Raw genomic sequence first — 27,605 nt, 5'->3', positions numbered from 1 at the left:
GGGTAGAATTGACATTTTCACAATATTGAGTCTTCCTGCCCATGTTTTTCCATTTCTGTAGGTCTCTTTTGGTTTCTCGCAGTAGTATTTTATAGTTTTCTTTGTGTCATTTATGTCCCTGGCTAGATTTATTAGCAAGTATTTTATCTTTTTAGGGGCTATGATAAATGGTATTGTCTTTCTGATTTCCTTTTTGAAGTTCCCTTTCTTGGTGTATAGGAATCCAGCTGCTGTTAGTATGTTGATCTTGTATCCTGCTACTCTGCTGAACCTTCCCATTACTTCCAGTAGTTTCCTTATGGAATCTTTGGGGTTCGCTTTGTATAGCATCATATCTGCAAATAGGGATAGTTTTACTTCTTCATTTCGAATATGGATGCCATTTATTTCTTTTTCTTGCCTTATTGCTCTAGCTAGGACTTTCAGTACAATGTTAAATAAGAGTGGTGATAAAGGGCATTCTTGTCTTGTTCCCGTTCTCATGGGAAATGCTTTCAGCCTCGCCTCATTGAGAATGATGTTGGCTGTTGGTTTTGTATAGGTGCCCTTTATTATGTTGAGGAATTTCCCTTCTATTCCTATTTTATTGAGAGTTTTTATCATCAACGGCTTTATCAAATGCCTTTCCGCATTCATTGAGACGATCATGTGATTCTTTGCTTTTGTTCTATTTATGTGGTGGATTATGGTGATTGATTTTCTAATGTTCACTCATCCTTGCATACCTGGTGTGAATCCTACTTGGTCATGGTGTGTTATTTTTTTGATATGATGCTGAGTTCTATGGGCTATGATTTTTTTGAGAATTTTCTCATCTGTATTCATGAGAGATACTGGTCTGTAATTTTCTTTTTTGCGGTGACTTTGGTATCAGGATTATGCTGGCTTCATAGAATGAATTTGAGAGGATTCCTCCCTTTTCTGTGCTCTGAAATAGTTTGAGTAGTACCGGTGTGAGCTCTTCTCAGAATGTTTGGTAGAATTCTCCAGTGAATCTGTCTTTTATCTTTTTTTTTTTTTTTTATTGTTGGGAGATTTTTGTTTTTATTTACCTCTTCAGTCTCTTGTTATGTGTCTGTTCAGCTTTTCTATCCCAGTTTACGTTAGTTTAAGTAGGCAGTGTGTTTCTAGAAATTTGTCCATTTCCTTTAAGTTCTAAAATTTGTTGGAGCACAATTTTTACAGATGACGTGTTTTTCAGGAACGCCAAGAACTTTGATGCTTTGATTTTCTCTGTCAATTAGAATGTATGGTCTTCGAGGATAGAGAATAGTCTTTTTCTACATACTAGTGATCAGAGGAGCCCTAGTGGCTCAACACTTAAGCGCTTGGCTGTTAACTGAAAGGTTGACAGTTCGAATCTAGCAGCTCCATGGGAGAAAGGTCAGGCTATCTGCTTCTATAAAGATTTCAGCCTAGAAAACCCTATTGGGCAGTTCTACTCTGTCTCGTGTGGTCGCTCTGAGTCGGGGTTGACTCGATGGCACACAACAACAACAGCAGTGCTCCAAAAATCTTCCCTGACTGATGGACAGGTTGCCTGAGGAGTACTGATGATGCTTTCAGGGACTTGTGTTTATTCCCTCCAGGGGAGCCAGGAAGTGGGACAGAAAGTGATACATCTCCAGACTTCCACAATCAGGAAAATGAGCCCAGCCAGGAGGACCCCGAGGATCTGGATGGATCTGTGCAAGGAGTGAAACCTCAGAAGGCTGCTTCTTCCACTTCCTCAGGGAGTCATCACAGCAGCCATAAAAAACGAAAGAATAAAAACCGGCACAGGTAAGTGGCAGTGCTACCGCCCCCCAGAGCGTCCATGGCCATTGCTGGAAAGTGACTTTCCTAGAATAAAATGCCTCAGGATACATGCAAAGTCTTTCTCTTGCTGGTGGGAAGAAATTCCTTTGGTCTAAAAGAAATGGGCTGATTTTTCTCTCTTAGCGGGAGGAATTGTGGGTGTTAGGGTAACCATGAAGGAGGACTCCAGGACATCCGTCTCACTCTTTGTAGTGCAGAAGAATTTTATTCCATTAAAACTTTACTTAATATGGTGTATTTGGAATCCTTTTACATGAGAAAAAGGGGAAATGGAAATGGAATCTGTGTAATTGTATTTGAAAAATGCCACTAAGACATGTAGGAAAGGTGCAAAGTGGGATAAAGTCTTTTGCTCTTAACCCTGATCCCCACCTCCTCTCATTCCCTTGTGGATGGAGAGAACTGATCTGTTATGCCTTTTTTGCTTTTTTAAGTATAGGTTTTTGATTGCTTGTGGTTTCTCTGTTTTTATGTGCCTCTGCGATATGCTGACCTTGGGTATTGGAAGAACAATATAAAGCCTATAAAATACGAGAGTGCCTTCCTAGATAACATTGTCCACCATGTTTCTTTGCAGTGTGTAATGAGATAGAAATGGCATCAGTGGACAGAGAGGTCAGGTGTCGCCCAGAGTGGATTTTAGCATTTACTCTGCTTGGGGTTTGTATGATAATGTTGGGACCTATTAACTAAGATAATTGGAAATTATGCGGATGTACACAGAGAGGGTATTGCATGGTTTTAGAGTAAAGAATCTTGCCCTGGCCTCAGACCTTTGGGGAGGCATGGAAACCAGGTACCCATAGGTGGCTTTTGTTCCGCTCCTATGGGAAATCTGCACGTGGAGGAGGTGGAAGGGGGCATGCAAGAAACGGGTGGAATTCGCCCTCCAGTTTGCTTCTGGGTTTGGTTGCCTTACAAACCTGTGGCTATTCTTTTGTGTACCCAAGGTATGAAAATTGTTAGCTTTGCGGAGATGGCACGTGGGGATAATGTGGAATTAACCCTGTCTTGTTTGAACTTCTTTGGCATCAACTAATTGATCTTTTATTCTTTTAAGAGTTTTTCTAATTGATGGCTGTGTTGTTTTTTAGACTGCAGAAACTGTTTCCTCTAAATAGTGAATAAGGACTACTGCTTCCTTAAGATTTGTCTGCAAAGCAGAGTTCCTATGCTAATCTTGAAACAGTGGTGAAAATAGCAAAAACCGCATGCGGTTTTTTTCTTTGTAGGGCCACAGGTTGTTCGATTATTGTGATGGGACTGGTGCTGGCTTCTCACAGATGGTAGCACAGAAGCATACTCTTAAAGATATTTTTTTGAATTCAAGATAATTAAATGCCATGCTCTGTATTGCTTTCGTTAAATTTACTCCTCTGTCATTTTTAAGGAATGATGCTTTTCCTATTTCAGAGTGTCTTAGAGTAGGGGAAAATTCCTTGAACGTTTCTGGGACTTTTTTCTGTTACTGACTGCTATTATAGACTATTGTTTATTTCAGGTAATACATCATTTTTGTTAATGGCATAAATCAGCTGATGACTGATAAAGGGAGTTAGGTCTTAAACTTAACTTTTCTCCTTACAGACTTTTAGTGAATTTCCATAGGAAAATAATTCATAATACCCTTTCCTCTCCTGGCCCTACAAGATAACACCTTCCAGGAAAATACTAGGATTTATAAAGATCTTTGATGTCAGTTATTGCTTTCAAAAATGGTGTTTTCTCTTTGGAAAGCAGGACCTTGCTTTGATAGCTGTCCTTTTGTCTCTCCCCTGGTTTAATATCTGGCTAGTCCCCTCCCTTCGTCTTTGGCACACATGCTGCCTTCTTTCCAGAAAAGCCAGGTTCCAGGGCCACCAGGGTGCCATTTAAGGTTCTTGGATTTCTGCCTTCTTTAGTCTGGAATTGGGTCTGGCCCAAACTCCTTGCCCCCGACTCATGTCTTAGTGGGGCTGGCAGATCAGGGTTGGGGGTAGAGCTCTTTGTACCTGTTTGTAAGTTTGTACCCAGTACAGTACTTGTTTCTGCTCCAAGGTGCCACACCCATGCAGTCAGATAAAGTCAGTAGTAGATTATTTCAACAAATGTTTGATTACCCACTGTGTGCCAGGTGCTGTTTAGTGGTGAACAAAGCAAAGTGGAAATAAATATGCTACTTTAGCCAAAGGGAATAACTTGAATTTGCCCTCTTCAAGAATGTGAAAACTAACCAACAACTTTTTGAGTTCAGAAATGGTTACGGTGTTCTGAATTCTTATGTTTTACATGATATCCGAACAATAATTAAGTCCCAGTGTCTTTAAAGAAAAAATTTGAAATGATAACATATAGCCGCTCTTATAGGTTTTACTACACCAAGCTCTAGAATTCTTCCAAGTGGTTTGTGAACTTTTCATTAGCTAGGTACAGTCTATTTTGACTTAATGAACAAAGGTAGGTTAGACTAAAAGGAAAATATTTGCTAACTCCTGCTTTGTACACTTATTGTATGTATACTCTTTCCTAAGTGTCTTAAGTGAAACTATTACATAAGAGATACTGAAATTTAAGCTTCCTTTCTGCTTTACCATGCAAACATTGGCTAGGAGGAAAATGTAGCTATTTGCATTTTGTTTTACCACCTGTCTACAGTCTGAAAGGTGTGGGGCCAGCTAAGGAACTGGTGTCATGCTCCAGGTTAATGTTGACTTTGGAAGTCTGCCCAGACCACCATCTGCTAGCAGCCATGGCACAAGATGGCCTCCTCTTCTGTACTGCCCCCATCCAGAGCCCTAAGTTTGGGGCTGCTTGTGGATGTCCACTTTCCTTTGTTTTAATAGGGGCTCTGCAGACTTTGGTGTGCTTTAAGTGTAGCCCTGACCTGAACAGTTAACTGTCATCACCAGTACAGGGACCAGAGTGATGTTCACCGTTACTCAGCTCTTCAGTTTCTGGGACAGGATCTACCACTGAAGTTCATTCATTCAACTCTTGGCTCCTAGGATGAATGCCATAGAAAAGGAACTCCATGTTCCCTGGACATGTTTAGAGCATGTAACTTGAGCAAAATGTTGCAAAATGTTTTCTCTTTTCAAAACTTAGAGTGTTGTCATCTTTAATTTTAGTGAAAGTATATTAACAGTGAGTTGTTAGTACTGTCTTCAAAGCACCTTTCATTGTATGACTAAACCTGTCTTTCTCTGTTTCCTCTAATGCTCTAATTATATTTTTTCATTACAATGTTTTAAAAGTTTAACTCTGAATCTGGCAGCTAATAAAAGGACTCCAGGTGTCTGTAGTTGTCTAATGAAATAACTTTTCCTTTCATAATCTGTTCTTCTGATATGAAATCCATTGAGGAAAGGGGATCTCCTGACCACAGAATCTTTGGTGCTTTGATATTTGAAACTTTATGGCTTAAGATTCTAAAAGCTGATTTTGTTTCTATGAATCTTGCTAGGGTGGCTAATTGACTAATTTATTCAATTAGTATATTAATTTCTATTGCTTTCTTCCTTTCAAATGCTGCCCCTCAGCCCGTCTGGCATGTTTGATTATGACTTTGAGTAAGTTTGATTTGAATTAGTATTTGTGCTGTGTTGTTTAGTGTGTAGACACCAGTATGCCTTTTTGAGACCTTTCTAACCCATAGTTTATCTGTTTAATTGTAGGTATGTATATTAGGTTAGGCTGGGAAGTTTTTTTTAAAAACAGAAAAACGTGATGGAGGTAACATTTTATTTAATAACTTAAGCAAAATTAAGTAAACTTCACTTTTATGCATCTTAATTTCTTTTTAAATAGACAACCTTTAATTCATATTTAAATTGATTTCTGGCTTTGCTTCATAAGGAGGTTAATAGTTTAAGATTTTGACGTTTTGGAAAGTTTTAAAAATTGAAATTCTCTTAATTTCTTTTGTGTTTCTTATTCAGAAATACAAACTCCTAGTCTCTTTCCTGATCTTAATCACCATGTGTCTCAGTAATTCTCGGTGATAGAGTGACAGAGCTAACACATTAATGTAGAGCATGCTCTCTTAATCCAGTCCCTGTAACATGTAATTTTTGGAATAATTTGAAAAACTTGTATGACTTTCATAACTGCTGTATATTTCTCTCTGAGTCATCTCAGTTTGCCTTGTGGCAAGAATATCTGCTCATTTTTTAAACTGATACTTGCTTAATAACATCTGGGTAAACAACTAAATATGGCATAGTCTGATGGAGAACGTGAACCTTACTTAACCAAATAGTCTTTGTTATAGCTTGTACCCTATGCAGTAGCTGACTCTTGGACCTTTGTTCCATAAACTAAAATGCAAATATCTTTTATCTTTCCTATCACAGGATTGATCTGAAGTTAAACAAAAAACCAAGAGCTGTAAGTATCAGCCAGGCCGTTCCACAGAGGCTGGCGATTTTGTAGATTATATAGAAAGTCATTCCAGTCTTCAGAGGCGGAGCGATGCTCATCTGGGGTCACAACTCTAGTTCTAACGTCTGGAATGTCCACCTTAACTTTTAGGTGTTATTTTAGCTGTTATTTACTTGTTGGGGAGAGAGAAAGAGATAATACACGTTTCTACTGAAGAAAAATTCCCTTCAATTAAACAATAAGTTAAAACCACTAGCCTTTATTGACTGGTGAGCTCAGGTGGCCTAATAAGGGCAGTACTGATGTTCCATTCCCTCTGTGGACTCAGAAGACAGGCCATTTTCACATGTGCACTATATGGTACATTACACGTGAAATAGAACTGTTAGCTGTAGAGCAACCTACTTAGCAGAGCTGTTTATCAGATTTGTTTTCTTAGGTTCAAATCAATGTTCTGCTGAGAGTAAGCTGGGACTTTTGTTTTCTCTCTTTAGGACTATTAGAAGACTCATTAGTACAGAAGCTTCCAGGCTATAGAGCCCTGCTTCCCTTATCCGACCTCACAAAGATAAACATCTCCCATCTGACTGCGTGGCCATCTACATCTGCTTTCCTCCACCCAGTGCCTGTGACTTTAGTTTGTTCTGAAATGTGGTGACAGAAAAAGTCATTTCCATAAGACCAGGCCGGATCATTTACTTTGGGTCATTTTTAGTAACAACTGCAGCAAGACCGAGACATGGTTATAATCCCAGCAAGTTGCTAACTGTGCATTTCCCCCTTCTTGGAGTGAACGCCTCCCCAGTGTGGTTGGCATCAGCTTCATCTGTGATACGCATCCGAAACTTCACTGGCTTTGTTGTGTGCTGAAAATAGAACACAAGTTGCATTTCAGATGGCGGCTGTAAATATCTGGCATTTTCTTTGTGTTTTATTATTTTTCTATTGTTTTTACCATCTTATTTTCTTTTGGGACTTTTTATAATGCCGTTGTACAGCTCATACCTTCCTGCTGACATATCTGATAATCTGTTTTGTGAAGTTGCCAATATTCTTAACTGAAAATACTCTGGTTTTCCATAAATAAAAAGGAGAACTTTGCTATTTTGTCTTTTTGCAGGGGGAAGGTAAAGATTGTTTATTTAATAATTACCTATCTTAAATCTTTCTGAGTTGAAAGCAGTTTCGTGTTCAGGGAATAGGAATAGCTGAAAAGCATGAGTTTAAATCAGTCCTTTTTAAAATAGATATTTTTATTCTTTTGTATAAATAAAATTTCACAGGCTTTGAGTTCTTATACTTTTAAAGCTGAGATTGTTTTTCCATTTATTTATTCATATCATGCCTTATGGAAATTTCTTTTTCCATCTCTTCTATCTTTGCTGGTATTTACCTGATTAAATATTGCTTTGAAAATCACTAAGGCATATGGAAAGGCTCAGAAATGCTGATTTGTACAGATTTCTTGAGCAGAGTGAAATGTCCCACAGACCGCTGTTCCTTACTGGGGGTTGATTAGGCCCAGACCCTACTAGTAATTGTTGCATGCCTCTAGAGCAGTGGTGATTTACCTTGGCTGCCTGGAGTCTCCAGAGAAACTTAAAAAAATCCTGGAATGCCTGGGTCCCTCCCAGGAGACTGGATAGGGTACAGCCTAGTTCTTGGGATTTTCTGTCAAAGGTTCCCTGGGAATCTGATATGATGCCAAGTTGGAGCTACTGCAGTAGGGGACTGATTTAAATCCTATATTGTGAATTAGTCTAAGGGATAAGTTTAGGGCTTCATCTTCCCTTTGACTCTAATTAACCATAGTCCTTTACTTATGCCCATATCTTCGTTAGAAACACTGTGTTCCGTTTGTGGTAATCTTAGTAGAACTCAGCATGGATGGCAGTGCCTTGTCAAAACAAGTCTGCCTTGTCAGTTGCGCAAAGGCTTTCACTACTCTTGTTCTCAAATAAACGTTTTTTTTTTTTTTGACTCTGGCTATTTAGATGTCTGTCTTTGGTAGCAAAACTCAATGTCAGAGTTTTTTAGGGAAACAGTTTCTTATATTTATTCTTTTTTTTAAAAAAACAAAGCAGCAATGGAAACCTGAAGTGTTCTGTACCCTTCTTTGTCTTCTTTTTGGGGCGGGGGAGGTAGGACACCTCTTAGGAAAACACACAGAAAACCTTCACGTACTTCTGACTCTCATAGTTTGGCATTTGCTAGAGACATAGTAGTAGTACTCTTAAAAAGATGTATTATTTAAAAGTATATCTGTCTATGTACATACTCGAGTGTATATATAATCTTGGTTAGAAACAGGCTGCTTGCCTTATACTTCTTTTCTCTATAAAGTTTAATCATTGATCAGGGGACCTCCCAATTTTCCTGTATGTTGGCCAGGAATACTGGAGATATTCAAGTCCTGAGAGATTGCTTAGTTTCCCTACATTGGGTGGCTTAGAAAACACCAAGGGGTCCCTGCCTACCATCCTTGTGATATTTGTAACTCCTTCAGTTATAAATTAAAATTGCGTGACTCTGAACAAGGCTGAGGTAATAACTTTGATCAAGTGTATTACCAACCAAGAAGTACAATTGTGCTGACATGGAGGGAGACATTAATTGAGGTGGCATTTACCTTTACAGTACCCATCGATAGCATTTGTAGGGAGAGTTTGCTGTGTGGCCTGAGTCCCTCCATCTTAGCAGCCCATCAGTGATCCCTGAACTGGGGCGACTGCTGGGACCTCTGCGAAGGTACTTCCTCCAGGCATGCCTTCACTGGGTTGCTTTGGTTTGGTGCAGTACTTTGCTTCATGTCTTAAGGACAGAAAACGAATTGGTTTAAAGAGCTGTGGCCTAATTGTAAGAAGTTGACTCCCATGATATGTCCTCCCTTCTTTCCTTTCCTGTAATCCAGAGGGACAGAGGAGGAAATGGGTGGGCTGAGAGGAGCCATACCAGCTTGTTCATGCCATCTGGGTGAATTTATTTTTCTGTACTTTAGCCTCCTCATCACTAAGATGGGAATAGGACTTCCTTTGCTCCTTTTGGTAGTTATAAGACATTAAAAAATGCCTTATAATGTCTTTGTGCCTGCCCCATGGTTCATGAGGAGTCTCAAGTATACTGTTTCATGGGGCTGAGAAGCTAGTTTATTCTAATCAAACTCAAAATGTTCTAAATACTATCAGATTCTGTAAGTTGAAGATGGAGAGCCGAAACAATCCACAAAGGAAAAAATAAGCCATTTGGGGCAAGGGGAGGGACTTGATGAAGTTGGACGTGGCCAGTGCGGTTGGGAGAGCAATGGACTTTAAAGCTGTTATACTGATCTGAACAGGCCATAGACCTTAGGGCCTTTCGGGTGGTTTAAGAAATTGATAATTAAGTAGATTAGACATTCTCCCCACAATTGAGTTTATACCGTTTGCTTAGAAGAAAATCTAGTTTTGAAGAGTAGGAAGCAGGCATGAGAATTATTTTCAACTTCAGGGTTGAGCCTTTGGGTGCTGGGGTGATGTAGTACTCTGTAAGTATTCTATAAAGAGTATGCTTGACGTTTCTTACTATGTGGCTAATAAGGGAATGAAAACAAGTGTTAAATGGCCTAAACTTGAAAGCAGTAAATATGCTGTTTCAAAACATTCTGTGACTTGGTCTTTGCTTTTATTTTGCCTCCTCTGCTCTTCAACCTTACTCCAAATTACTGAGGCATTATTTTGCTTGAAAATGCGCGTCTGAAGCCCTGAGTGTGTGGCACTGCACTGGTTTGGGTAAAGTGGAGAGGGAGGGGTGTTGTGCTTCTTTGTAAACATGATTTCTCCCAGGGTGGGGTCACATTCTGTGCCTAGATGGTGGTGTGAACACGAGATGCAGAGACGATGAGAAGAAGGGATTAGAATTCGAATTCCAGCATCCATCTAAATTAGCAGCATCGTGTCTGAATTTGATAAGCGGTAAGCTTCATGACTTGAAACAAAATTTTCACTTGAAAAAAAAACTACTTTTGTCCAATAAAAGTTTTCACCTTTGAAGCGGGCTGTGGTGGAGTGGATGCTGGTCCTCATTCATTAGGGCAGTGTCCCCGAAGGGAGGGGGTGTGCCAGAGGGCCCATGGGTTATGAGAAGCCGATATTAGATGGTTGATTTATACTTAATTTCAAGGTTAGCCTTATTTAGCTCCTCATCTTGAATGTGTTATGCAGTGTACATAAATATTGGTCCTGTAGTACATGTAGAAGATTTATAAATAAAACGTCGACCCACAAAAAAATTGCTGATATTTGACCGTTTTGACCTACAAACATGGCAGCTAACCGTGTGTTAACAACTTATTATATGTATGTTGGGGGTGCGTATGATGTGGCAAGTTCTTACTGTTAGAATACAGAAATGAACTTTGAAGACCCCTGACCAATACAACCCTCTCCACCCCTCCACCAATGACTTCTCTCTATCTCGACAAGGGGAACTTATTAATGTGAATAAGTAACACATGCAAATAGCATACATGCAAATGGTACTGAAGTATATTCAGCGAACAGCCTGTCTGTCCCTCAGACACCCAGTTCCTCTTCCCAGAGGCAACGGCTACCAGTTTCCCCATGTGTCCTTCCAGAGGAATTTTGTACATAGGTAAACAATATGCACGCATACATGTGTGTGTTTACAAAAAGGGTAGCATACCATCCACAGTGTTAGGCCCTTGCTTTTTTTCCCCTTTGCCTCTTTCCTTTAGCAATATAGCTTAGAAAACGCTCCGTGTATACAGCTGCCTCCTCGTTTTTACTGGCTACTTAATATTCCCTTGCATGCATATACCAAAATTTCTGTAAGCAATCCTCTGTTGGTGGTGGTAATGTTGTTTCCCATCTTTTGCTGTTTCAGGCAGTGTTGCAGTGAGTAGCCTCACACACATTGTTTTGCACACGTGAGTGCCTGTAGGATAAATTCTCAGCAGTGGGATTGCTGAGTCGGAGGGCATATGTACCTTAGGTAACCTGGAGCCGCAGCTGACCCTCCCTCACTGATGCTTCCACCAGCAATAGGACGGTGCCCAAATGACAGGGTTGAAAAAATGGTGTATCATTGTGTTTTATTCTTCAGGCCATACTTTAAATATGAATACTTGTATTTTTTCTCATTTTCCTTCCTATTTCTCCAGTTCCTATCTATGAACTTTTCTGGGATAATCTGTTACCCAGAACAGCTGGAATTTTCTGGCACTTTAAACTTTGTAGAAGGTGTAGCTTTGACCTCTGGTGTTGCTTTCCAGGGTGGACCTACAAATGCTGTTAAGAATGAATTCCCAGCTTTTGCCTTAGCACTTTACTTGCCATGTTACTCTCCTTAGATTCTGGTTTTCGGATCCACAAGATCCTTGCCGGTGCTGGTGGCCCTGGGAACTAGCAGGCCCCCTGCTTCACAGGCAGTAGTACCGGGAGGTACCAGCAGGTGGCAGGCAGGGCACCACGAGCACCCTGGTTTTTAGCGAGGCTCTTCTCCGGAGAGCTGCCAGAACCAGGGCCTTTGGACCATTCCCAGTGACCTCTCAGCAATATGCCCAGCTCTGTGTGGGGTGGGCTGAGTTGCCTGGTCCTTCTCTCCCCTCTATGGTTGCAGCCATTTCTTAGACAGGTGAGCAGTTTAAGACCATCAGCAGCTGCCTGGAGAGGAGCTTCAAGAGGTCACACCCCAGGTTGACAGCTGGAACCTCCCCCTCTCCAGGAACTAGCCGGAAGGATTTACATGCCATGGCCTTGGATGTCTTGAGTTTCCTTAACTGTGGAGCCCTACTTCCGGCCTCTTTTAGCCAAATCTCCCACACCCTTCCCATGAACTTGAAGGTCCCCAGAACAGGCTCGTACTCACCACCCTCTGCTCCACCTACTCTGCTCCACCCACTCTGCTATGGTCTAGGTTAAAAATGAGCCTGAGGTTTGAGAATTGGGGTAAAAGTGCTGAGTCCTTCGGCTGCCTTTTGGGGGCAGGAGCCCCTGGGGACCAGATGTCCACCCACCCCCAATATCTAGATATCTGTCCTGTTTTTTTTTTCACTTTCTTTGCCTCTGATGGAGGCCTGCCCAGCACCTCCTTCAGGTCATGGGTCTTGCAAGGTTAAGACCTTCTGGGTTGTTGTTAGGTGCCATGGAGTCAATTTTGACTCATGGTGACCCCGTGTGGCAGAGTAGAACTGTCCCATGGGGCTTTTTTTTTTTTTGCTGTAATGGCTTTTTTTTTTTTTTTTTGCTGTAATCTTTACAGGAGTGGATCACCAGGGCTTTCTCCCTCAGAGCCAACACCGGCATTTGCATACTTACTTGTTTCGCCATCAGCTTCTCAGCTCCCAGTGGGGTGGGTTCAACAAACCACTAACCTTTCTGTTAGCAGCCTAGCACTTAGCCTTTGTATCACCAAGGCTCCTTCTGGGTAAACAAAAAAACTTTTTAGGGTGCTAAACCCTGGCTTTTCCAGGAGACATAAGGGAGGAGAGAAGGGCCAGCAGAGAGCTTTGCTGGTAGGAAGATGGAGGAAGCGGCAGCTGTGGCACTGAGTGGTCTTCCCAGCCACCGTACTCCCTCTGACCCTGCAGGAGACCAGCTGTGTTTGGATGTTAGCAGCACTGGGAGGCCTTGGGAGAGCTGCCCCCTGGAGCCTTAGAGCTCCCCTGTTTCTCGCTTAGGACCTCAGCTCCTTAGGGACTGCCGGGTTTCCCCCAGGCCGCAGAAGTGGGCTGGGCAGATGGGGACGAAGTGTGGGCGGGGACGTCCAGGACAGGGAATTTCATGCAGTGTGGACTGGTCCTCTGCCAGGGAAGCCTGAGGTTTCCTGAGGTTAAATGGGCCACAGTTGTCCTGGCTTCCACAGTCTGTACCCCAAGACAGGGTTAATTGTTGTGGGAGACAGGACTTGCAAGAAAACCCAGAGTCAGCCCCTGCTGGTGAGAGCTGTCAGGTTGAGACAGGCGGTGGGGGTGGAGGAAGGGCAGCAGGAGGCCAGCCTCTGTCAGCTCCCAGGATCATTTCCCAACAACACCAGAATTTGCATATTCACTGGTTTCCCCATCAGCTTCTCAGCACCTGGAACCAGGAAAACTAGAGCAGGAAAGAGCAGCAGGGCAGCCACTCGGAGTTTGATCCCGTCCAGCGCCTAAGTGGCTTGAGCTTCCGTGTCAGGGATCACATTCCAGCCCTGTTGCCCTCTCCTTCACAGCTTGCACACACATGAGCCCCTGTGGACCTGGCAGCCATCTTGGGAGGCTGGCAAGGGAGTTGAGGCTTTGTGAGGGTGTGTGTGACACTGGCCCAGGCTACACAGCTAGTGAGTGGCCCTGGAACCCAGACTGCCTCCTCTCTGCTGTCACCATGTGAACTGAGACATCTTCTTGTCAAACCTAGAGAGGCAAGGGTCATTGTTTCCACTTTACAGGTGGGGGAACTGAGGCCCTGGGATTGAATGCTACCAGCCTAAGCTGCTTCAGCGGGCAGAGTAGGCGTAGGGGGAGAAATTCCAAGTTAAAACTCCAGTCATGGGAAACAAACAGCCTGGGCCTTAGGCCTGGCAGCCTCTGAATGGCTCTGCCTAGAAGTCAAATTGAGAAAGAGGCTTGAGGGGAGGTTCCAAACTCTGGATGGCTTGATCTGCTGGGAAAGCACAGGATGCAGGCTCAGGCCGACTGGGGATGAACTGACTCAACCCACCCCAAGCCAAGCCTAGCCTGGGCTGCCACGTGGGCTCTGCCTTCCTTTGTTAGTGCCTGTCAGTGGACCACAGGGCCAGTCACAGCCTCCAGACATTGACCACAGCCAGCCTGGGCCTACTGCCCACTAACCACCTGCTGGTAGGCCCCTACATGGAAGCAGAAGCAGCAAATGACCAAGAGTTCAGCTATGGTCAAGAAGCAAATGTGAGCTGCCAGGTCTGTGGCCATCTGGCTGGTGGGACAGGAAGAGAGGTGAGAGAGCTCCCTACTTCTCCTTCCAGGCCATCCATGAGGCTACTGGCCTCCATGCTCACCACAGTGTGCAGAGGCAGAGGGAACTTGGTAGGCTGGGGCTGCTGGGGCCCCTGCTGCTGAGTAGGTGTGGCGGGGGGAGGTGGTGGCCATCTCAGCTACCGTGCTGGAAGATGCCTCTGTGAATATGTTGTAGACCTAAGAGGGCTGTGAAGGGTGGGGTGGAGGGTACCCCATCTCTCATCCCTGCAGGGGCCTGAGAATGTATCTCTCCTCCTCAATGTTCGTGGGGCCAGGGGACCAGCCCTGACGGCCCTGCCCTAGTCTGTCTCCTCTGAGGAACCTTGGGCAAGTCACTCAGCACTGCCAGGTAGCTGATAATGAATTGGACAATCCAGTATTTTAGCTTCCATAAAGCAAACAAGGGGCCATAAATAATAGCATTTTAATCTGGAATACAGTTCTTGATTGGAAAAAAATATTTTATAAATAAGGCAACATTTCTTTGTGCAGACCAAGCCTCCTGAGGAGGCACCAGATGGGGTGGGGGGCGGAGGCTTTGAGTTAAAGTCGGCTGAAATGATTTCCAGCTTGTGCATGGATCCCTGCTGTAAGTGCAGGCTTCTACAGGACGTTCAGGGTACAGAACAAGGTGGGGCCCCGTGTGCAGGGGGTCGTTTGTGTGGTATCTTCCCCAGCGTGCTGCACAGCTGTTACCTGGGGAAGCAGTTTCTAAAATACAGACAACTATAAAAGCTTCCCCAACATGCCACACAGCTGTTCTGCGGCAAAGCGGTTTCCAAAAAAAATACAGATGCCATAAAAGCTTCATAAACAAAAAGGACAAATTAGGTGAGATATTCAAAGATACAGTTATTAAAAAAAATTTTTTTTTCTATTTTCTCTTCTGATGATGTTTATGTGGGGGTCATTTGACAGCCCAACTTTTCACTTAACTTTCACACTTTATTTTTTCATCTGCAAAAGAAGAGACACGTATTTCTGCGCAGCCTCTTTCCTTCTCAGGTCGGATGAGGTTGAAGTGTGGAGGTAGAAACACCGTTCCACGGAGAGTAACACCAGCCACCTCTTAATGAGCACTTACTATGTGCCAGGGATTGGGTCATGGCCTCCACAGGTACTATCTCATGTAATGTGACAGCCCTGTGAGGTAGGCACCATGACTATCACCATTTCATAGGTGAGGAATCTGAGACCCAGAGGGGGGTAGTCACTTGCCGCAGCTGACATAATCAGTGGCAGAGCCATTTCCTGAATTTGGGACCATGACCCCTGACCTCTTGCTCGGAAGCGTGTCTTCCTCCTCTTGTGTCCATCCATGGCTGCCTCTCCAGGCTGCTCCTGCCCCAGCACTCCCCTGGTCTGCAGGCCTGAGTCTAGAATGCAGTAATAGCTGGGAGGACAGGCCAAGAGCTGAGTGTCCAAGGCCTCCACACACATTCCATCCAATCCATCGCTCCAGAAGCCACCATCTCTCTGCAGGCAGGTTTCCCCTTCCTCCGGTCTTGTTACAGCACAGAAAAGGGAAACAGACCCTTCCTGGGCTCCTGCCACAGGACTGGAAGCCCACTTACACTTCTGCTTCCTAACTTTTGCTCGTCCGCCCCCACCCATGTGTCTTCTGTCTTGAATGGCCACATCCTTCTTCTTGACTATCAAGCCCCAGCCCAAGGCCTCAGCAAAGATACCTGTGCCCCAAACGGACAGCACTCTTGGTGGGCCCCTGAAATGTTCCAGAGAAGGGGTCCGAGAGCTGGTGTGGGCTTAAGGCAGGTCAGAGGGGCACACCTGCTGAGCTTCTGCCACCCAGACCAGCTCAACCCTCCAAACACGACAAAGACAGATCACCGCTCAAAAGGGCTCATGTTTTACTTTATTGATATGCTGTGGGAAATACAGACTTTCCACTGAGGGTATTTTACATTTATACCTGTATACACATATACACATCCCCCCACCCTTGGGCAAGGGCAAGGTGACAGTACAGAGGAAGGGGTAGGAAGAGAGGGTGAGGACAGAGGCCCTTCACCCCCAACAGGGGCAGCGAAGTGAACACATTGGGACAGGAGGTGGGTTATTAAGAAGCATTTTGCTTACTAACATGAAGCCTCGTGCCGGCAGAGCACGGATGAGGCCTCATTGGCTTAGAGGAGGGGCCCTTAGAGGGCAGGCACATGGTGCCCAACTAGCCAGCCAAGGCCAGCGTCCCAGGGACGGGGCGGAGGTAGGGGGCCGTGCACAGGGCCCCCAGCCCAGGCCTCTGAGAGAAAAGAGGGTTTGGGCATCAGCCACGGACCGACGGCCGTTACCGGCAGCGTCTCCTTAAACTACAGAGATACAATGTGTATCAACAGGGTGATCGCTTCTGACCCACTGGGCAGACAGCTAGAGGTGCCACGTGGGCCAGAATCAATCCTACAGTATCTTTGGTTTGTGGGTTCCCTTCCCTACTTTAGTCCTCCGTCTGTCCAGCCGCCAATATGGGCCTCAGGGCTGCCCAAGCCCAGCCCAGCAACCCCTGGAGGCTGGATATGGCCACCCTGCCTGCCACCAGGGCTGGCTTACCCATTGAGGTGCTGGGATTTGTAGGAGAGGATCTTGGCCGCCAACTGCTGGGGGTCTAGGAGCTGCGGGAAGCGCCCCATTACTGCCTCCACCAGATGTGGGGGGAAGACACCACACAGCTTGGTGTATACACTGGCCCGCTCCTTAGCGAGGCTGCCTGCCCCACCCCAGGGGCGCCCATCAGCCCCCGGGCCCTGCACCTGGGGCTCCTGTAGGACTGGGGTGGGTGGAGGCAGTGGGTATGGCTCAGACCAGTACTCTCGAGGTGGGTAGGTGGGTGGCGGGGGTGTGTAGTCAGCAGGCACACTAAAGTGGCCAGCACCCATGGCCCGTCCGAAGGCAGGGAAGGCTGGAGTGGCTGGGAGCTCAGATCCATAGGGGCCATAGCCAGTGTATGGACCCCGAGGGGGGCCTGGCTCCCCAGGACTTCCTCCGCGAACGCCCCACAGTTCTGACATCTGGCTTTCCAGGGAGCCAATCCCTGAGTCCAGGCAATCCTGGGAGGTGTATGGCAGGGAGTCTGGGGTCTGCGGGAACCAGTCTGTGGGCCCGAAGCTTCCACCACTGCCCCCACTAGGTGGGAGGCTTCTGCCCGCTGGGGCAAAAGTCTGTGTCAGACCCTCCCGGCGGGGCCCTGGGGATGCCCGGGCCCCCAGCTTCTTCCCGCTGGTGCTGCACTGGTCACCCTCTGCAGGCAGTGAGTCAGGCTGAGGCGAAGGCGAGGGCCGCCGGCCGCTCTTGTCCTTGCCCGGGGCCCTGGGAGGTGAGAGGCGGGCATTGGCACGGAGCTCGTCAGCCACGGAGCGCTGAGGGCAGCTTGGCCGCTCTGGGTGGAAGAATCGGCACTTGATCCCGTAAGTGCATTTCCTCCCTGGAAGAGGAATGACAAGGGACTCTGAGCAGGGGAGCTCTGGGGCAACAGGACAGGAGGGGAGGGCGGCAGCACGGAAATGTGGGGCTGGGGCAGCCAGCTATGGTGGACCCGGAGAGGAAGAACGGGGCGGGGCACAGGCAGACAGGTGAGAGAGGGAGGGGCAGCGCGAGGAGGGTAGAGTTGGGTCTCTCACCATAGGGGCATGGCTGCTTCCTCTGCTCAGAGGAGAGTGGCTTTTTACGCAGGAAGTTTTCCAGGCTGGGCCCGTGTCGGCCCAGGGGATCATCGGGGGGCATAAACCTGCAGAGGGAGAAAGCCCGTAATGGGTTGGGGGCCATGAAGGGGAATTTCTAATTGCTGAGATGTCGGGGTGGGGAGGGTACGTGGGCTGGAAGGCAAGTCTGGCTAGGAAGAACAGGAGAACAGCCCCTGAAACCGGTGGCTGCCCAGCAGGGCCCCCGGGACTGTTCTGAGCTCTCAGTGGGGTCTCTCCAAGGTAGTGGAGGAGAATCATCCTCAGTCCAGCGGGCCCCAGACCTCGCGTACCTTTGGGGCAACTCTCATGCTGGGAACTCCAACCGGCAACCCGAATATCTGAATCCAGGGCCTGTGTCCAAACCCCACTGGCTTCTGGACCAGAGATCTAGTGCTGGGAGCTAGGAAGGTCGCCTTGGAACCACTGACCACATCCTGTTATCAATGCTACTGCCCCAGCCCCCTGCCCCACCAGGTCCCACCCTGGTTCATTATGCTGGTGGATGTCTCTCTCTTTCCTGAAGCTGCTGGGATCCAAGGCCAGTGCCCCCAGGGCCAGAGGGTGCCCCGCAGAGCTCCTCCCAGCCCACCCCTTCCCCAGGGCATTTCTGGTTACACCAGGACCAGAGGCCCACCAGGTGCCCTCCAGGATGGTGCGTACTTGTCATTGACGAAGGAGTACATGAGCAGCCGCTCCTCGATGAAGCGCCTCCACTCCTGCCGTTCCCCCTGGAGGTCCCGGTAAGTGTCATTGGACACCACGATCCCGTCAGACTCGAAGGCCAGCTTCACGATGAAGCGGTCGTCGTAGCACACCACCCGCTTGCCACCCACGCGCCGTGATGGCGTGAACACCAGGATCTTCTTCTTCTCCAGTTCTCGCAGGATGTACTGGTCTGAGGAGGGGGTGGAGGTCAGGTCCAGCCTGGAGCCAGGCCCGAGGGGGTCCCGAACCAGGGATTGTTGACTCTAAGTTCACTAGGGCAGGAGCCAGGTCTACTGAGGCCATGGCTGCACCCTAGCCCCTCACTTGCCCTGCACACACCAGGGGCACGATACCTTACTGACAGAAAACCCAGAACACCTGACAATGAGCTGTACCTCCTGCTCGGAAAGGGCGCCCAAGGCAGAGCAGGGCCTTTCCTTATCCCCTATTGTCCACTGGGCCTATTTGGGCCAGATGTGGTCTTGGCTTTTGCTGTCACCCAGCCTTGTCCTGCAGGGGTCTGTGGAGGACCCCAGCCTAAGCGCGCCCGGGGAGTGTCGTGGCTCTGCCCTGCCTAGCCTGGAAGAGGCTGCTAGACTCCAACTGGAAAAGTTTACTTTCCCTGAAGCCGGTGGCCCCAGCCAGCCTGCTCCCAGATCTGTTTTTAACCCAGAAGGATAGGGGTCCTTGTAAAAACAGTGATAACAGCCAACATTTACTGAGCACTTACTGTGCGCCAGGCACTCCGCTAAGCACTTCACAGGTACTCCTCATGGGATCATCACAACCACCCTGTGAGGCAGGAGCTGTTAATCACCCCACCCCGCTATATTACTGATGACAGCAAGTGGCTCGGAGCAAGGCTGCGTAACTGATCCAGGGTCACAGAGCCAGAAGCAGAACGCTGGCAGCAGCCTCTGCCCAGAGCCCACAGGTAACCACCATGCATACAGCCTCCCTGCACTGGGATGCTGAGGAGGATGTGGGGACTGTTCACGCTGGAGGCAGAAGGCTGGGCAAGGTGCCCCCAGCGACTGCTGTTTAGAACAGGGTTGCTGAGGACAGCCAGAGCTGGGACAGGAAATGCCTGTCCCTGTGTGAGGTCTAGAAGGGTCTCTCTGGGGAGCCCCGGGCTCTTGGGGCAGGGCTCCTGGGGCAGTGGAGCACTCACCTGTGATGGGTACATCAGGCCGGGGCTGTTCCTTCCTCCAGGATGGCACAAATACCGTGATGTCTGTGTGGCCTCGCTCCAGAAACCAGTTCACAGCCAGCAGGATGCCCCGGCAGGAGAAGACCTCCTTGTTCCCATGGCTAGGGGGGCAGAAGAGGGACAAAGTCAGCCCCAGGGGCAGCTGGCCAACCATCCCCTGGGCCTGAGCAGTAGAAGGGAGCAGGGAGCACTCCAGCCCCTGCTGGCCTTCCTGGTGGAGCCTGGGGCTTGGCCCACCACCCTCTGGCTGTGGAGCCCCCAGGCCTGTTCCCTGCCCTGGTTCTCACAAGGATGGCCAGGCTAGGGACTTTCCCTGAGGTTCCATCTCCTGAAAGTGAGGAAACACCCAGGAATCTGGCAGCACTCGCTCCCCACAGTGGGGGAGGGTCAGGAGGCTTGCAACACACCTGGGGGTGGGGGAAAGGCACCGGGATGGTCCCTGCCCTACCCCACTCCAGGCAGCTGCTGAGACCACAGGGGACTCACACCAACACCAATAGCCGACTGAGGCACCACCGTGATCCTGGCCCGCTTGCTGGCAGTGCTGTGGGGTGGGGGCGGGGAAAGCACCCGATCTGGCTAACTGAAGAGAAACCATATTGTTCTGAATTAAAATTCAGTGCTCGCACAAACCTCCTGGGTCTGGGACCTGGGGAGAGTGAAGGGGAGGGGGCCAGCAATTACGACCTGAAACAAGGAACAGGAAATGACAGACTAGCAGCGCTCCTTTGGAACCTTCAACTTTTGAAAGTGAAAGGACGCTATTTTCCTCTCAAGACTGCCAATTCCCCAAAACGCCTTCTCTTTACCCCTCTCAGGGAGGGCATGACCTATGGCAGGAGGACAGCAGACACTGGGGGACTTGGCTAGCAGGGGAGGCTGGGACGTCCTCCCTGCCTTGCTCTGATGACCACAACCTCCTCCCAGCCAAATCTGGCTGGATCCAGGAAAGAGCCTTAGGTGCCCCTGAGTTGCTCTGGCTCTCAGTTTCTCGTTTCTGTAAAATGGGCCTAGTAGTCTGCAGCTTCATTAGGAAGGGCTAGTGCATGGGGTCCTTACAAGTCAGGGGCTGACTCAACTGCAGCTAACGACAACAACAGTGTCAGTGAGAAAACTCCTGTTCGCTTGAGACGAAAGACAGTTCAGCAAAGTGAGGTTCCAGCCCAGATTTCCTGGGAGCTGAGGGTGCTAGTCGGACCAGGGCTTGGGGCTCTCAGGTAACACCAGGTGACAGGGAAGGGTCTTTGGGACAGGCTGGGGCTCCCTTCCTAGCAGACCAACCCCCTCACCGCCCCCTCGGTGAGCAACTCCGACTCTCATATTTGGTAAATAAAACAGAATAAACGTTACGCAAAAGACACAAGTCCATGGCCGACCACATCCTGTGCGTGGCTTTGGGGGGTGACAGCTGGAGCCCCAGAAAAGTTACAGAGGCAGGCGGGGCAGCTGGGGGTCATGGAGACTGTCTAGGGGTGAGGCTGGGGCTCCAGGGGCTAAAGGTCTCTGTAAACTGGAGGAGAGGCAAAGTCCAACCACAAGACAGCGCTTATTCCTGCATGATCTCCCATCCATTGGCCCTGCTCATAATAAAAGTTAACATTCACTGAGAGCCAGGCGCCAGGCCCTGCTCTGGGTGCTTAACACTTAACCTTCAACAAGCCTATGAGGAGGGTACTATCAATATCTCCCCCTTTTTTTTGTTGGGGGGGTACAAAGCCAGAAAGTAGATTTTATTAACCAGAGAATGCAAAGGAAGGTATTACTCTATCATCCCCTGTTTTCAGAGGGAACTGTAGTCCAGAGAGGGTGACTAGGTTGTCACGGTCACACAACAGGTCACACAACGGTAATGGTAGAACAGAGATGCAAATTCAGACCCTGTGCTCGTAACCACTACAAGTGCTGATGCTTAAAAAAATTGTTGCCATCAAGTGAATTTTGACTCATAGTGACCCTATAAGAGAGAATAGTACTGCCCCATAAGGTTTTCCGAGGCTAAAATCTTTACGGAAGCAGACTGCCACATCTTTCTCCCACTGAGCAGCTGGTGGGTTCAAAGTGCTGACCTAACTACCGAGCCACCAGGGCTCCTTATTTGGGAGAAAGAAGCTTCCCCACTTGCCTTTGAAAAAGGACAAGTGTTAACGGAGGGGCAGGCTGGGAACAGAAGAAATAATGCACCTGGCAAACTCTTGGTCCTCCTTTGGACCCATATGAGTGTCACCGCCTCCAAGAAGCCTTCCCTAACTTGCTGGGAGGGGTCAGGCCCCTGGTCTGTGCCGTCACAATTCCGCATGCTTCCCCCATCACATTACTGCCCTCCTTGGGCCTTCTGCTAGGTCTCCCCACAGCCCATGAGGGTGCGGTCATCTCCGGCGTGGCTCCCGTCTCAGGTATGTAGTCGGCACATGCATCCACCTGCCTCCCTTGGTACACATGTGTGTACACGCATTTGCCCCATCCTAGGCCAGCATTGTCAAGCCTTGGGACCTAGTGGGATGTCAAAGGCTTCCAGGGCAGTACACTGCCTCTAGGCACTGAAAACTTTGGCTGGGGACCAGTCTGCTGTCAGCAGCACCAGCCCCTGGAACAGCCCCTCAGCAGTCAACAGGGCCCTACAGTCGGTCGAAGTAGAACACAGGTTTTAGTACCTTGAATGGAGCCCAGACATTGCTCTCCTGGGCCTGGCTGGAGGCCTCCCTACAGCTAGCTTTCATCCCTCTCCCTGCAACAAAGGAAGCCCTGCTGGCAGAGAGAACTGACATCCCCCGACCCACTAGGTCAGGGCCCCAGCCAGCTAAGGCAAGCACGGGTATGGACGTGTGAGTGTGCGGAGACCCAGCTCAGCCGTTCCAGGTCCAGGACAGAGGGCAGGGTAGGGCTGGGCCAGGCTCTCCAGGTGAGAAGAGAGGCCGGGGTTGGGCCCCGCAAGTGGAGAAAAATTCCCTTAGAAGGAAACAGAGGTGAATTTCCCCACGATTTGCATATGGTGGGGGCTGGCCTGCCTGCCCTTAGGGGCGAGGGGGCGGCAGGGCAGGAACCCAGTAGCAGCTCAGACAGGAAGCTTGAGGCTGGAATTCCCCTCCTGCCACTGCCCTAGCTCAGAAAGCCCCGTTGTCGGCTCAGCCTCTCAGGCCCGCTCCCCTGGTCCCCCTCCACCGCCCGCCCCTCCCTCCCAGGCCCCTCCTCCTCCTGCTAGGATACAAACACACAGCACATGGTGGCCCCAAGGGCTCAGCTACTCCAGCCCAGACTCACCCCCCACCCCCAAGGAAGGAGACACTGTGCCATCCCAACTCCTGACCCAGGCACACGCAAAGCACAGGTTGTGACCAGCCACCCTGGCACATGGGAATTGGCTTTGCTCAATCTCAGCCCATTTCCGAAATGGAAGACTGACTGGCAGGCAGCAGCAAGAGGGCTGCCAGCATGAATGCAGGGAGCGGGGCTAGAACCAGCTAGAAGGCTGACTTGCCTGGCTAGGCTGTGAGTGGGAGGGGCCAAGCGCTGTGGAGGGCAGAGGCTGACGTCATGGCCACCTCAGGCAGCCCACCTGTGAGTTCCTTCCTGCCTGGGGTCTCCCTGGCCACACCAACAGGAACTCTTCCCTGTGAGAGATCCACCCAGCCCTGACTCACCCACTGCCTTGGAGAAAACTGGGAGAAAGTAGGGCCAGAGGGTGGGGCCTGGAGTGAAGGCAGAAGTCTGGGCTCCCTGAGGCCAGTGGCCTGGTCCTCTGCCCCCACCCCACCCCCTGTGACAGCCTGTGTCGGGGCACTGGGAGTACTGGGGCCCAGTCCTGGCTCTGGCTCTGGGTAGCCTGGCACAGCCCAGTCCTTCCTAGGCAGTTCCAGCAGAATCAGAAGGACCTGAGTCACAGCTCACCTGAAGTCAGAGCTTCAGGCCACCACCTGCACCTCCCAGTGACAGAGCCAGATCCAGCCTCAAGGTGACTCCTGGTCACAACCACAAAGGCCTCAGCAGCTGGGAGCCCGGGTCTGGGACAACACAGTCTCAGAAGTCCCAGCCCTGAATAATAATGTTTACTGAGCACTTACTACTCACCAGGCTTTGTGCATTCACTCCTCACAACTATCACCTGGGGAGTGGGGAGTACTGTTAGGCCCATTTTATAGATGAGGAAATAAGGCTCAGAGAGGTTAAGTGACTGGCTTATAGTCACACAGCTCTTACACAAATAAGCTGGGATTCAAACCCAGGCATTTTAACACTGGAGTCCACAGTCTAATCCACTGCACTACACTGCCTCGTATCCAGAAGAGGAATTGAGACGGTGAAGAGTTGTGGCACTCAGGGAAAGATCCACAGCACAAGGTGACCGCTGGAGTCAGAAAGAACTGGGTTCGAATCCTTGCCACACCACTTACCAGCAGTGCAACCACAGGCAAGCCTTTGAGCCTATGTCCTCATCTGTAAACATTCCTCTCAAACCCACCTCAAGATGTCAGAAGATTAAGGGAGCCTGCTGGCACACAGTAGGGCCTCAATAAAGGGCTTTCCCTTCTTCTAGACCAGTCCGTGGGAAGAGGTCAGACTCCTAGAGCCAGGACATGGTCACCATGCCCAGCTGCTAGTCATGAGTCTTGGCCACAGAAGTGACACATACCTCATGGCTACATTGCTCCCATCAATGACCACAGGTCTCAGGTCACTGCTCTCCTTGTCCTCTTCAGGGGGTGAAGGCTCCAGAGTGACAGTCTTGCGGGTACCCCCGCCCCGGGGCACCAGGGGCAGCTGAGGGCAAGGGTCTGATGAGACCTGGTGCTCCCGTTCGGCAGCTGGACCATGTTTCACCAGCTCGCCCAGCACTGTGTTGGTGTCCGCCTGGACTCCCAGCTTCTGCAGGACACTGTGGATCTCAGTCGATGAGTAGCCCAGTTTCCGGAAGAAGTCCACCTTCATCTGTAGCTCCGCAGCCGATGCCTCCTCAGTGGCCGGCTCCTGGGCCAGCCCGGAGGTTCCCTGCCAGCTGTGGCTGTCCCCAGGCTCCCAAAAACTCATGGCCGGGCTGGCTGCCTTGACGGGCCTCTCTCCACAGGGGGCGCTCATAGTTCAGACTCCTGGCAGGCACCTGTCAGCTCCTGCAAGACAAACGTAAAGGTCAGGGGTGGGAAACCGTGCTCTCTCCCACCTCCTCTCCCCCTCCTGCCCCACCCAACACGATGAAGCAGCATCCACCTACGGCCCTGATTAGAGCCGCCTTCTGTATTACCTTATGCAGTGCTCTCAAAAGCTCTCCGGGAGAGGGGGTGTTCTTCCCATCATATAGAGAAGGAAACTGAGGCACAGGGCCATTAAGAACTTCCTCCCGTCTTCCAGCTGTTAACTGGTGGCGCAAGGGTTTGAACTCAGTCGGTCTGACTCCACCTCCTATCCTACGCCCACCCCCACGCCAACCCTGGGGACCTAAAGGCTAGGGGGGCCTCAGAGGACCTCGCCGCGCCCCGACAGCTGCGGGGCGGAGCCTTCACTGGAAACCCAGAGTTGGACGTGCGCTCGGAAGCCGGGGCTTCCCCTCTGCGGCCGTCGCCTCCGCCTATCCGCACAGCACTCAGGGCCCAGGCCCAGGCGGCGCAAGGCCAGTAGGGCCGCACTCCCGGGCCAGGGGCGGGCAAGTTTCCGAGGCGACCCACCGTTGAGGAAAGTTGCTGGGAAACTCTGGTTGGCCGCCGGCCGCCGCTGACGCGAAGGCTGTCCTGGCCCCGAGACCCGCGCGCGCTCGGCTCCCCCGCCCGTCCCTCGGCCCCGCTCCCCGGGTTCTCCTAACTTGAGCTAAGTTGGAGGGGCTCCTGAGGACGGATATGCCTCGGGGGGACGAGCCCTACGTCCCTCTCGCTGTAATCGGACCCAGCTGGAGCCCTCCCCACCCTCCTCCGACCAGACCCCAAGGCCCGCGCCCCTCCCCGCCGCGCGCTCTCACCCCGCCGTGCGCCAGCTGCGGCCCGCGGCGTCTCCATGGGGCCGAGTCCCGGGGGCGAGGCCGGCGGCGCCTTTATACCGGACTGTGGGCGGGCAGGTGGCGTTAAGGACAGTGACGCGGAAGCCGGGCAAAGGAGGCGAGAGCCGCTCGGGGGATCCGCGGGGAGGGAGGGGGCGGAGTGGCCACCGCCCCTTCCTGCTCCGCCCCCGCCCCGCCCCGGCTCCTGGCCCCGCCCCCGCGGCCCAAGGGCTCCCGGCCAGGCCCGGAATCCGGCCGGTGGGGGCACGTCGGGCGCTGGCGGAGTCGGGGCTCCGGGACGCTGCCCCTTCCCGGTGCCTCCAGGCCCGGGAGACGAGGAGACTAGGAGAGGAGCCCGGCCGTAAGGGTGAGGTAAGCCATAGAGAGCCAGGTATACGCACGTAGTCATAAAAAAAAAAAAATACAGTGATACAAATACGGGTACAGCCACGTACATTCAGACCTAAGAACACTTAACAGGTACATCCTGACGGACAAAAGATACAGTCAGGTACACGTTGAGTGAATCAGGTACACAGAGGTAAGTCCATAGTTACTCCAGACAGACACTTTCCAGATGGAGACAGGAACACTCCACAGGTACACCCTGACTGGTGCAGGTATATTCAGGTACAGCCTTACTGAAGCAGGTGTACAGAGGTGGGACCACACCCAGGGCCAGGTACACTTTTTGTGAAATCAGTGCTGAGATAGAAAGACAGGTACAACCAGCAGATGCACAATGACTGAGGAGAAAACCAGGCAAAGGTAGCTACACTTAGACCAACCACCAGGTGAGTGGTCACAGAATGCTGCCTTAACACTCATGGGCTCCCCCTTCCTCCCCCACCGGAGGCAGCACCCACTCCTTCACCAGGATGCTTTTAAGTTCCCAGGTCAATCAGTCATGGCCCCTCACATGCACAGCACTTCACAGTATCCACGTATGGGCTTAGGTGAGGGAGAGGTTATTATACACATTTAACCGAAGAGAAGACAAATCTAGAAACGGCTAAGTTGCCCCAGCTAGAAAGACTTAAAACTGGGAACGAGAGCTCCCATTCCTCTGCCACGTCTGTGACCACCAGTGACCTAGGGCCAAGGGGAGACTCTTCTGGTGCGGGGGCGGGGGGGGCTGACACCTGCCCCAAAGAGACCTTCCGTGTGGGGGGTGAGGCAGGACAAAGAAAACACAGAACCCACAAGCTAGAGGACAAAGCCTCTGCGGTGCTACCGGCTCACTTTGCAGATGGGGAAACTGAGGCCCAGTAAGCCAAAACACTCAAAACTGAGTGCTTACTGTGTGCCCATACTTTACATACATTATCTCTGCCTTTATCATAGGCATGTGTCCTATAAGGTAGGTAAACTGTCTGTCATCAAGTTGATCCTGACTCATAGCGACCCTGTGGGATAGAATGGAACCGCCCCATAGAGTCTCCAAGGCTGGAAATCTTTACAGAAGCAAACTGCCACATCTTTCTCCCATGGAGCAGAGTGGAGGGAAAGTTGAACCACTAACTTCTTGGTTAGCAGCTGAGTGCTTAACCACTGTGCTACCAGGGCTCCTATAAGGTAGGTATTAGTGTTATATTCCAAATTTGTATACATGTATGTGACACCTTTGAGTTGTGGTGTTGATGAAGAATATTGAATATACCATGGAGTGCCGAAAGAACAAACAAATTTGTCTTGGAAGAAGTCCAACTAGAATGCTCCTTAGAAGCAAGGATGTCGAGACTTCGTCTTACATACTTCGGTCATGTTGTCAGGAGGGATCAGTCCCTGGACATCATGCTTGGTAAAGTAGAGCGTCAGCGAAAAAGAGGAAGACCCTCAATGAGATGGATTGACACAGTGGCTACGACAGCGGGCTCAAGCATAACAAGG

The 27,605-nt window shown here is 49.7% G+C and overlaps 2 protein-coding genes across 5 annotated transcripts in view; one reads left to right on the top strand and one right to left on the bottom strand.

Moving 5' to 3' along the window:
- The window catches only part of MEAF6 (MYST/Esa1 associated factor 6), a 33,188-nt gene extending 25,907 nt beyond the window's left edge, over positions 1-7,281 (top strand). The window contains exons 5-8 of one of the 2 annotated variants that reach the window (XR_010321369.1): positions 1,590-1,782; positions 5,472-5,529; positions 6,150-6,183; positions 6,672-7,281. Coding sequence is in view for 1 of the 2 variants with exons in the window: in XM_064281740.1 (XP_064137810.1) it covers positions 1,590-1,782; positions 6,150-6,183; positions 6,672-6,680 (236 nt within the window). In the remaining variant the exon portion in view is untranslated. The remainder of the gene's footprint in view (positions 1-1,589; positions 1,783-5,471; positions 5,530-6,149; positions 6,184-6,671) is intronic. The other variant, XM_064281740.1, reaches the window with a different exon arrangement.
- Positions 7,282-8,105: 824 nt separating this feature from the next.
- ZC3H12A (zinc finger CCCH-type containing 12A) lies at positions 8,106-25,827 on the bottom strand. Of its 3 annotated transcripts, none has more exons than XM_003415305.4 (6): positions 25,698-25,827; positions 24,384-24,858; positions 19,718-19,857; positions 18,502-18,736; positions 17,779-17,885; positions 8,106-17,582 (listed from the first exon to the last, which is right to left on the bottom strand). In XM_003415305.4, the coding sequence occupies exons 2-6, from the start codon at positions 24,824-24,826 to the stop codon at positions 16,708-16,710; spliced, it is 1,800 nt and encodes a 599-aa protein (XP_003415353.1). In that variant the 5' UTR covers positions 24,827-24,858; positions 25,698-25,827; the 3' UTR covers positions 8,106-16,707. The 3 variants fall into 3 exon arrangements, with proteins under 3 accessions (XP_003415353.1, XP_023410313.1, XP_023410312.1); XM_023554545.2 differs by having other exon boundaries at positions 24,384-25,103; positions 25,698-25,824; XM_023554544.2 differs by lacking the exon at positions 25,698-25,827 and adding an exon at positions 24,990-25,634.
- Between the last annotated feature and the right edge of the window lie 1,778 nt (positions 25,828-27,605).

The sequence above is a fragment of the Loxodonta africana genome, chromosome 3 (assembly GCF_030014295.1).
Source record: "Loxodonta africana isolate mLoxAfr1 chromosome 3, mLoxAfr1.hap2, whole genome shotgun sequence".
NCBI lineage: Eukaryota > Metazoa > Chordata > Mammalia > Proboscidea > Elephantidae > Loxodonta > Loxodonta africana.
The sequence above is the reverse complement of the archived record's forward strand: the minus strand, read 5'-3'. Positions and strand labels throughout refer to the sequence as shown.

What these genes read in the sequence shown, in the direction of transcription:
- ZC3H12A (XM_003415305.4), bottom strand. Translation starts at nt 24,826, where the DNA reads ATGAGCGCCCCCTGTGGAGAGAGGCCCGTCAAGGCAGCCAGCCCGGCC. An exon ending in TACTCCTTCGTCAATGACAA is followed by an intron (nt 17,886 to 18,501) that starts GTACGCACCATC and finishes CTCCCTCTGCAG; the next exon opens with GTTTATGCCCCCCGATGATC. An exon ending in GAAGCAGCCATGCCCCTATG is followed by an intron (nt 17,583 to 17,778) that starts GTGAGAGACCCA and finishes TTCCTCTTCCAG; the next exon opens with GGAGGAAATGCACTTACGGG.